Raw genomic sequence first — 11,302 nt, forward strand, 5'->3', positions numbered from 1 at the left:
GTTATAAGGATCATAATAGAGCAATTTTAAACATATTTATTTTAAGTTTAAAATTTTTAAAAGCCGTAAAATAAGTTATATTAAGTGCCTATTGTTGTAGTCATACTGACTTGAGGAACACAGGGTGAACAGCGTAAAGAGTGGAAAAAAGCGATATGGCCTTTTAAACACAAGGAGATAAAAATAAAAGTGGGAAGTTGAAAATTTGCTTGGTCCTTAGGGGTTAATACTCTTTCAGGGTATATTCACACGGGCGGGAGATTCTCGCTGCGAGCCCGGCAGGTCCTGGCAGTTCCCACACACTACATACTTGCTGCGGTCTAAACGACCGCAGTGAGTATGTAATTATACCGCCCTTAACCCCTTCTGCTCCCCCGCTGTAAGCATACTTTACCTGTCCTTGCTGCACGGGTCCGGCGTCCTGCTCTCCCGCCCGGCCAATCAGTGGCTGCGGCTGGGCAACACACTAATTGGCCGGACAGGAGAGCAGGACGCCGGACCCGTGCAGCAAGGACAGGTAAAGTATGCTTACAGCGGGGGAGCCGGCCGGGAGCAGAAGGGGTTAAGGGCGGTATAATTACATACTCGCTGCGGTCGTTTAGACCGCAGCAAGTATGTAGTGTATGGGAACTGCCAGGACCTGCCGGGCTCGCCCGTGTGAATATACCCTCACTCTTCTTAGCTATTATTTGTACTTTATTTATATTTTAATTCTCAGGATGCTGCTTTGTTTCTAATATACTCGTAAAGCAGCCAAAGGGGTTGGTTTTCACATACACAGCTCTCAGTCTCTGATGGCCAACATAAAGGGGATTTCCAAGATAAAAAGATTAATGGCGTATTTTTGGGTACTCCATCAATATTAAATCCGCGAAAGGACCAACGCTTAGAATCTGTGACAATGAGCTATGAGGCCGGGTTCACACTGAGCAAAACTAGCGCAATTGTCCGCCGCAGAATGCTGTTAGACTCACATTACGAGAGGGAGGCTATGGGAGGCGCGTGCTGCTGTTCTCACAGCGTCTCTCCGCGCTGAAGATTAAACATGTTCATTCTTCAGTGCGGACAGAGCAGGAGTGCGCGCCTCCCATAGACCCCCCTTTATGAGAGGGAGGCTAACGGCATCCGCCGCGGAATTCCGCTAGTTTTGCTCAGTGTGAACCCGGCCTTAGAAGGTGGTATGTGGGCTTGGTTGCGCAAAGCAGACTTAGCAGACAATCTTATTTTGGCAAACCCTTTTAAATGATAAAATTATCATGCCTTTCCCTGCCCCCTTGAGGGAGCTTTTGAAATACTGTACCAGAAAGGTATGCTTGTGGTGTCAGACCTGTGGCTTTCATCAGTTCCTATCAGGCCTGGGCAGCCACATTTGCATTCAGTCCTGTCCCCCCAGTGTTGGCTTTAGGCTTTCTGAGGGTTATCTCTACACTTAAAATTGACGAATCTCTGTTTAACTATTTTCCCTTTTTTTTTTTTTTTTTTTTTTTTTTCCTTAGACTCCTTAAGAAAATGGCCTCCAACATGGTGGCCACTCAGGTAAATTCAATGGTTTGGGGTTCCCAGGTTACACAACAGTACCCACCATCAGGGCCTGTAAGTACTAAAATCACTATCTATTTAGAAAATAACATAGTACTTTTTCACTCTAGATCAGACGTGTCAAACTCAGGCCCTCCAACTGTTTTTAAAACTACAATTCCCATCATGCCTGGACAGCTAAAGCTTTGACTGTCCAGGCATGATGGGACTTGTAGTTTTGCGACAGCTGGAGGGCTGGAGTGTAACATCCCTGCTATAGATTTACTTCTCATTTTTTTAGTTTTCTTGTATATTTTGCACTTCATTCTCATTCTAAATCTTTTACAACTGACGTTAATGTAACGATATAAGAACTGTTATGACTGCACTATATAGATTTGTGTCTGTAGCACAACAGATTCTCAAACCAATGGTTATTACAGCCGTGGGAATAAAACCTATGGAAACTACGGGTGCAGATTCATTGTAATAGGCTGAGCCCAGCTGTGGCCACACAGTGCCCTGGTTTATAGTGGCTTTTGCTGCAGACTCGCTGTTTTTATCTGCTGTACAGTTTGCTAAATGTTGACATAATGATGATCTGCAGATTTTAGATAGATTTTTCAAATTCTCATCCTCGTGTATTGTACTGTAGTTTGTGGTGCAGCATCTATGGCATTAATCCCCTGCAATTCTACCAGGTCTTAATGTTTCCTGTTACTGTCATTAAAGGAAAAAAAAGTGCTGAGACCCCCACCATTTTCTTGATGCAGCTGCCTCTACAGTGTTCACTGTTGGTTTTCCTGGAAGAACCTAACTACTTGTAGTGACAGATAAGGGAACTGGAGTGTTGTTCCATTCACTTATATGGGGAAACACTACAATACTTAGCACCACTTATTCAAATAGCTAGTTGCTGGCAGTGCCTGATCCCCACTAAACTGATATTGATGGCCAATTAAATGTTGGATAACCCCTTCAAGTCTAACTACATATATATTTTCTGCATCAATTGCATGTACATGTATTAAAGAAAATCAAAACTAGTGAAGATTTAATGTTAATAGGCATCTGCTCCATTTTATGTTTTAGGGTACAAACACACGTACATTATCCAGCTGTTGTAATACTACACTTTCAATCATGCCTGGACAGTCAAATCCAAAGCTTTAGCTGTCCGGGAATTATGGGAATTGTGGTTTTGCAGCAGCTTGAGGGCCGCAGTTTGGAGGCCCATGATCTACACTGAAAGGCTCCACCAAGTCTAACATTAAAGTCGCTTTATATTGCAAGAAAGTATGGAGTATAATGCTGCATTTACACGTAACGATTATCGCTTGAATTTTCGCATAAACGATCGCATTTGAGCGATAATCGTACCGTGTAAACACAAACGAGCAAAAAATCGTTTATTTTGATCTTTCAACATGTTCTTAAATTGTCATTCGCTGAAAATTCGCAGATCGCTTCGTGTAAACAATCTTTCACCGATTTACCCTATGTAAAAGATGGGCTTAAGCAATCTTAAAACCGATCACAATAACTATTTTTCTTACGAATTTTCAAAGATTTTTCCAACTATTTATTGGTCTAAACGCTGATAGTTATAAAAACCAAATTGTTGCTTCAATCTGTACTCACAATCTGTCGCGCTTCCACGAATGTTTCAGAGGATAACCCCCCCCCCCCCTTCCTCATGCAGAAGGCTGACTCCCCCCTTCCTCATGCAGAAGGCTGGACAACGTTACATGGATACAATTAACTCTTAACGTCCCTGTTAACCCATAATGAACTGCACATAATAGTAACAATAACATTATACAATTGAAAAAGGCAAATATAACGCGCACTGTATTTCTTGTTTCTTGAAGTCCTGTACAGTCTGCTCTCGTCTTATTATAATCTGTAGATACTTTTTCCTTCTGCTGTCAAATCCTTTAATGTCACCAAATGTTTGCAAAATGTCCAATAAGGACAGCGTGACCTTTAAGGAGATTATTCTTTCTGGAGAGATCTCTGCTCGGGAAGGGAATATAAGCAGCACTTCCCCGGGCTGGACATGATGTGCTGATTTTCATGATGTCTTTATTACCAGCTGTCCTGTGCCTGCACTGTACACGGATAACATTCAGCTGGAGAAGTTATGTTATCAGTGCTATAACCATTATAATACACTGATCCCTCAACTTACAATGACCTCAGGTTACAATATTTTCAACATACAATGGTCCTTTCTAGGCCATTGTAACTTGAGACCAGACTCAATATACGATGTTACACACAGTCACAATCTGCGGCACATGTGTATAGCTAGATAGATAAAATTGTGATTGTACTGGTAACACTGCATCTCTGTACAGTGTGATACTACATGTCCTGTACTGCTCTTTACCTGTGCCAGGATGAGCTGCTCCTTTGGGCACCATTTTATTTTTCTGGGACCCTGTGTGATCTGTACAGGACTCTGAAAACAATCCAGTCCTCTATATAGAAAGTAATTTACAGCTCTTTCTGACTATTGCATGTAAGGTCTTGCTTATCTGCTTAAGTTTCTTTTATTTTAATTTTTTTCTTATTTTAGGATGATTTTACAGGGCCTTCAGAACCAATTATCAGTTTTCTATAGACATTTAGTGTCAGCATACAGTGGTTTCAACATACAGTACAATAGTAGTCCTGAAACCAATTAATATATGTCAAGGGACCACTGTATATTACAGTAGACAAAGTATTGACAGCATGTGCTCTGTTATTCCTCATTGTAAGGCCGAGTTCACACACAGTATGACACTGTCTGGTATGTGACACGGAACGTCACAGAACGGCTGGTGTCAGTGAAGTTCTCCAGTGCCAGCCGGATGAACTTAAGTTCTTTAGAATTGGGATGCGGACACTTTCCGGTGTTCCCGCATTCCAGTTACCCATAGCCGACAATGTAAAGTCCGTCCGGAGCTTCAGTTTACATTGTCTGCTTTTTCAGTCTCGTGCGGCCGCTATTCAATGAACAGCGACCGCACAAAATTGACAGGTCAGGTTTTTTTTGCAGCCGCAAGGAATCCCGGCCCCAGTGTATACAGAGTGCATATACTCCGGCCAGAATTCCATTACAATCAATGCAATGTATTTTCATTTAATGATGGCCGGTGTGTGAACTTAGCCTAAAATTGAACTTTGTGGGGTGCTTTACCTAAATTGCACATATGAAGCCTCAAAACTAGGGTTATTATATTAAAGCAGATGAAAGACTAGTAGATGAGTCTTCCGTACTGTTATCTGCTCCTTGTAAAAATCCAGTATACAGACACATACATTTATTTATACATGTGCAGTTATATTCTATGCTTCGACACTGTGGGCTCTGGCGGTGAGATGCCCCCCCAGAGTAAATGAAGCCCACCTTGCATGCACAGCCTGTGCAGCATTTATTCTCTTTGGGGCCTTTGAACAAGCTGAGGTCAGCAGTGAACAGAAGCCTCATAGTGAATGAATAGAGCGCTGGCCACAGGTGTACTGCGTGCTTTGTTCATTCTAAGGACAATGTTCTCGGGATTGGTGGGTGGTCCCTGCGGTGGGACCCCCACTGATCAGCTTGTTATCCACCATCCTCAGGATAGAGGTTACGTTCTTGATGAGAATGTACCTGGTAACTAGTATAATCGCCCGCCTGCAGTGCAGATGGTGAGGGGCAGGTTATCTCTGTGGGGTTAAACTGTTTAAGGCCCATTTAAAATTTGTTTTTTCCCTGTCTGACATGGTTGCTTAGCTGTACAGTATTCAATAGGGTTTTCACAGTGAATCTGTTTTGTCTGCAGGCCTATGATCGAGCATATGCCTCCCCTGTTGCTTCTCAGCTTCAGACAGACGCTACTCTTCCAGCATACAAAAAGAAGGCTCCTGTTGATTCCCACTGCAAGGAAAGACTGTTCATTGTGTTCAACCCTCACCCGCTAAGCTTGGATGTGATGGAAGATGTATTCTGGTATGGCTTTCTGCCCACCTGTATCTGTTACTGACTGTAGTCACAGACTGTCCATATGCTTGTATGCATGAGTTGTCAGGTTCTGGTGCTTCCTTGCTGATATCTTTCTGCACCTATTCAGCATTTTTGTTTATATAGTATAACTTTAGTGACCCCATCGGGACAGGCAGAGAGATATACAGAAAGCTTAGCAGTAGCCGCTACATGTAGTAAATGTATGTAAGGGTAACCAGAAGCTGCTTAATAGTTCCCCTTTAAGACACGGTGGTGCTACTTTATTTGGTTGCTAAAATAATGTTACTCTCTTGCAGTCGCTTTGGGAATCTGATAGAAGTTTACATTGTTCCGGGAAAAAACGTTGGGTATGCCAGATTTTCAGAAGTGTACAGTGCAAATGATGCCATAGCTGTGCTACATGGAAAGATGGTGAACGGCGTGAAGCTAAAAGTGATGCAAGCAGACTCTCCAAAAGATGAGTCGAATAAGAGACAAAGAACATACTAAGTTTGTAACTCTCAGGTAAGTACCTGTGCCTATTGCCCATTCTGGAGCAGTGTCCTCCCCACCGTAGTATCTGACATTCAGTCAAGATTCATTGCTATAAATTTTAAAGTGCCTCAAAAAATACATGTTTTTATACGGTATGTGAGGTGATTATATGCAAGTTCTGCTGCTATTGTGCTGTTCCAGTGGTCTGTGTGTATATGTGCGAGTGTGTATGTATGTACGATAGATAGGAGATGGATATGGCCATAAGTGTTTTTAGAAACCAGTCATTTGGGTATACAATAGGACAGAAGTAACCAGGACTGGCGTATCTCATGCTGATATTAAAGGGGCTATCCAGCGCTACAAAAACATGGCCACTCTCCCCCCCCCCCCCCCCCCCCCCCTCTCTTGTCTCCAGTTCAGGTGCAGTTTGCAATTAAGCTCGATTTACTTCAATGGAACTGAGTTTGAAAACCCCACCCAAACTGGAGACAAGAGAGGGGGGGAAAAGTGGCCATGTTTTTTTAGTGCTGGACAACCCCTTTAAATAAACTCGCCGCTGCAGATTTTTCTCTGTAGAATTGTTAGGTAGTGTCAGCTGTGGGGCTGAAGCTCCGGGTTGGCGTAGATTTCGGCTATGATTTGTGCCAGGTCACTAGCATAATTCATAGTAAATCTGGAAGCCACTTTGGGCATGCCTTTCTACCCTACCCACTTTTTTTTTTTTTTTTAAGAAATAGTAACTGCAGTATAAATTGTCCCACAATTTGCTAAAGTTTAGTCAATATCCCCCAAAGCGTCCTCTGCTAAGGCTTCCATGCTCTTCCCACCAGTTTTGTAGTAGACTTCTGAAGATAACTGTGGTTGCTCTCTGGGACACAGATTGCCATGATATAATGATAAATGTATCCTATATAGATTTCAGGTGATTGTCTGGTCACAGTTGCCTACAGGCTGCTACACGACCACATTCACTTTTATTATCCACGATGCAGGCAACACAACACTGCGGAGTTACTTTATAGCGAATAAAAGATCTAAAAATATTATTTCAGTCTTCTGAAAAAGGGAAAGAGAGATGATTGTAGTTCTCTTGTTAGCGGAGCTTTCCCGGGTCTTCCTGGCATTCGTTCAGCTTTTAATTCTCATGGTTTCAGCTTAGCAGAAATATTTTAAATTGTTGTCATTGTCTCCTGGGCACTTAACAATCACCAGCCAGCGAATACTCCAGAAGACTTAGATTAGCTGCCTTGCACATTGAGAATATAGTGTCACGTTCTGATTGTCACCATTGTATCCTAGTTAATAGATTAACCACGTGGCAGGCCCTTGCCTACATGCATGCATCACTGCTACAGGTTGCTTGCCACTTTTTTTAAAGTGTCACTGTCAGGTGTGTTTTTTGTTTTTTTTTCCCCCCCCAGGAATCAATAGTCCAGGCGTTTTTAAGAAACTTTGTACTTGGGGTTTATTAGGCAAATATGCCATTATCTGCATTCGAAAAGCCTTTCCCCAGGTCCCCCCTCCCTCTCTCTTTCACTGCTCATTATCAGGAAATCTCGACTTGTTTACAGCAGACATGCCCCTGTCTGTTCTATATAAAATATAGTATAGAGTCCATATAGAATACATAAGTATACCCCATATTGTATACATAAGTAGTTTATTCTTCTGGCCATTTCTGCAGACACCATCAACAACAGCAGGAGGTCTGCTTATTGAATAAGATTTCCGCATAGCCTGAGTATTTCTCATAGGCTGTGCAGCAAGAATACATTTACATCGGTCTGCTAGGTTTTTGTGATTCACACTGGGAATGAAAAGAGCGTTCGAGACGCAGGATGCCATTTCATCCTTCTCTGTAAGGATTGTGTGTATGTAACGTGATTTGTTTTATAATATAACACCATATGCCAGTACACTTAGAAACTCCTGACAGAATCACATTATGTACAAGTCTAGCTGAAGTATACCTGGCGTTTAGAAAAACTTTGGATATCTTATAAAGTTTTGATAGGGGGGTGGGGGGCTTCTCGGTAGAGACATAAACTGCAGGGGAGTGTCGGGAGGCCGGCACACACCTCAGACTCCTGGCTGGTCCTGCCGACATCAGAAAGTTATATAGATCTAGTAATTTACTTCTATTTAAAATTCTCAAGTCTTCCAGTCCTCGGTCTGTGAGAGGAAATGTCCAGAGCAGTAGCAATGCCCCCTAGAAAACCTCTTCTGCTCTGGACGGTTCCTGACATCGACAGAGGTGGCACAGAAAGGACTGTCAGACTGCAAAGAATACACCACTTCCTGCAGGGCATACAGCAGCTGCTAAGTACCAAAAGACCTGAGATTTTTGAATAGAAGTAAATTACAAATCTATATCACTTTCGGACACCAGTTGATTTGAAAGAAAAAAAAATTTGCCAAAGTACCCCTTAAATGCTATTCTGTGTCTGTCTCTTGGGTCCATTCATTACTTGTATCGTGAAATGTTCATTGCAACCTGTGACAACCGTTCCCAGACTTGCTAGTTTCCATGAAGAACCATTGTAGCTGTAGTGTGAGAAGCCTTTTTTCCACCCACCGCTCGCCCTGTGGTTGTTGTGACATGATGCAACCATTAAAGGGGTTATCCAGCGCTACAAAAACATGGCCACTTTCCCACCTACTGTTGTCTCCAGTTCAGGTGTGGTTTGCAATTAAGCTCCATTTACTTCAATGGAACTGAGTTTCAAAACCCCACCCAAACTGGAGACAACAGTAGGGGGAAAGCGGCCATGTTTTTGTAGCGCTGGATAACCCCTTTAAGCAGTAGAAGCTTTGTGAGCTGGGTGTGTGACTGGTGCAGGATAACCTCTTACAGATAACCGCGTCATACGCCACATCCTAGAAGCAGTCACTAATAGAATCCTGCACCGCTCATTGTAAGTTACAAGCTCCTAATCCTCACAAGCTATCAGTGTGAATTTAGTTATATAGTGACGGAAACGTTTTGTCTGAAAAAGACCGTATAGTCCATCTAGCCTTCTATTATCTCCTTTTTATTTTTATTCTAGGATAGCTATATCTCGTCCTAGACAGGTTTACATTCACATCTTCAGGAAGTTTGTTTCAGGCATCTACTACTCTTTCAGTAAAGTGTGTGTTCATGTTCATGTTGCTTTTGTTCTTTTCTCTCACCTAACCCCAGACAGACAAAGCTTTGCCTGTCCAGGCATGGATTGCATTGTAGTTTTGCAACAGATGAAGGGCTGCAGGTTCCCATTATTGTTCTCATTGTTCTGTGACCAGATGAATGATTAACAATGTATTTCTTCAATTCCTGGAGGAATAACTGAGGAATGTTTATTCCTTGAAGAGAACCTGCCCGGAGTTTCATGCTACATCAGACACATGCCCCTTAGTATAATATACTATGATTTAAATCCTAGTTGTAAAAACTGCTTGGAGTCAACAGGGAGGTCCCAGGTGGCATTACCCCGCCCCATTGACTTCAAAGCCAATCTCTCTCAAATGTCTATGGTTTGGGAAGCCTGAAACTCCTGACAGGTTTATATTATTTAGTGGAAATAACAAAATCAGAGCTTTATTCTTCTCTGGAATGCCTTGCCCCCTCCCCGCAGGCGGTTATTGTATGTCGTCCTTGGTTGATGATTGTGAGTGACTCCTATTCGGGATAACTGTTCTCATAATTGTATTGTGCTCTTTCTACAGAACAGAGACTAAATATGACATGACCCTCACCTGACTGACTGAAACGTGACAGGAGACAGCTTTTATGTACTGGTTTAGGAAACGTTCATGGACAGAAAATAATCTTAATGTATGTTTTAAATCCTTCAACGCTAATTACATACAGTGCATATTCAACTGGTTCTTTCTTTTTTTGAGTGTATACTGTTGATTTATGCTGTGAATAAAAGAAAGTAAAAGGAAAATTCTGTCTGAGTTGTATTTTTGGTATTAATCATCTGTATGTAAGGTAACCACACCGATACGTGACGCAAATGCCCATCCGCACTACAACATGTCCCTACTTTTTGAATTGCTGATAGAACTACGGACGTGTGAATAAGGCCTTTTTTTTTTTTTTTTTTTTTTTTTTTTGTGATCTGCATTACCAGGAAGCAGCACCATAAAAAAGACCCTACACATGCAACAGACTTTGCATATATAGTGCAGCAAGTGTAAGGAGCTCTGTAATATAACTTGCCAAGGAAAATGATTATTTTGCCCCCTCCGAAACAAATAATTTATTCTGCAGAGAAAAAATAAAGCCGAATTCTGTGCGGAGCTGATCCGGTATCTGAAGAATAAAGTAACCACTGCTTGTGCTGCCAGTGCTGGATTCACAGCTTACACTGATTAGTATGGCTCTATAATGTCCTACTTTGTGTTGCTGGTTCTAATGGTGGGCTACTCAGATTCAGTGTTGCAGTCTATTAAAGGCTAGGCTATACACTTTAGCTCAGGGACAACTGAAAATTAGTTTCAAGATGACAGAGGAGAAATCTAATTTTAAGAAATTCCATTTACAATTTATATAATAGTGCTACTCTTCTAGTGTTTGTACACTCACTCAGGACGGCTTATCCTATAAAGTTACCTGAAATTTTTACTATATCATCAGTCTACAATAGCAATAGCTGCTGGGTCTTGATTAAAAGGGAAATGGTCAATACAAAAACAAACACAAATGTTAAAATGCTGCCCAAAAATCTATTATTACCTTATGGGAGAAGAAATAAGTAAAATAAAAAAACAATGCATAAAGTGTGTGTGGGGGGGGGGATTAAAGCACAAACTGGCCCACATTAAAAAAAAAGAAAAAAAGAATACTGCATAATGCCCTATCTATAAAAGTTAGTTATTTAAAGGGAACCTGTCACCCGGGATTACGGTGCAGAGCCCACCCGACCCCCCGGTGGAGCCCTGGATACTTATCATTTCCTGCAAGTCCCGCAAACTAAACACCAAAAAGAGTTTTCAAAACCTCATGTACTTTAAAGGGCACAAATCACTTAAAAAATGCTTGTTATGCTATGGGAATGTGCTGTAACAGCACCCAAATCAAAAAAGAAACAAGCTAAACACCATAATAGCGCACACCTCCAAAATAGAGTATATCAAATTTTATTTATACATGATTCCAAAAAAAAACAGGACAAAAAGAAGCACCATAACAAACATGATTAAAAACAATTTAAAAAACCATATAGGTATATAAACAATCCTGTTCACAGCGGAGGCTTCAGGGTCTCAGTCAGGACACCGGATCTCATGGTCATAGGGTGATTAGACTCTCACTCTTTGGATTGTTTA

General features: G+C 41.7%; 1 protein-coding gene across 3 annotated transcripts in view; it reads left to right on the forward strand.

Annotated features, from left to right (window-relative positions):
* The window catches only part of RBM45 (RNA binding motif protein 45), a 20,152-nt gene extending 10,234 nt beyond the window's left edge, over positions 1-9,918 (forward strand). Inside the window, exons 7-10 of one of the 3 annotated variants that reach the window (XM_069983005.1) lie at positions 1,497-1,593; positions 5,331-5,497; positions 5,809-6,016; positions 9,695-9,918. In XM_069983005.1, coding sequence (XP_069839106.1) covers positions 1,497-1,593; positions 5,331-5,497; positions 5,809-6,001 — 457 coding nt within the window. In that variant the 3' untranslated portion in view covers positions 6,002-6,016; positions 9,695-9,918. The other 2 variants (XM_069983007.1, XM_069983006.1) reach the window with 2 other exon arrangements.
* The last annotated feature ends 1,384 nt before the right edge of the window (positions 9,919-11,302 follow it).

This window comes from Dendropsophus ebraccatus, chromosome 9 (assembly GCF_027789765.1).
Source record: "Dendropsophus ebraccatus isolate aDenEbr1 chromosome 9, aDenEbr1.pat, whole genome shotgun sequence".
NCBI classification, from domain to species: domain Eukaryota; kingdom Metazoa; phylum Chordata; class Amphibia; order Anura; family Hylidae; genus Dendropsophus; species Dendropsophus ebraccatus.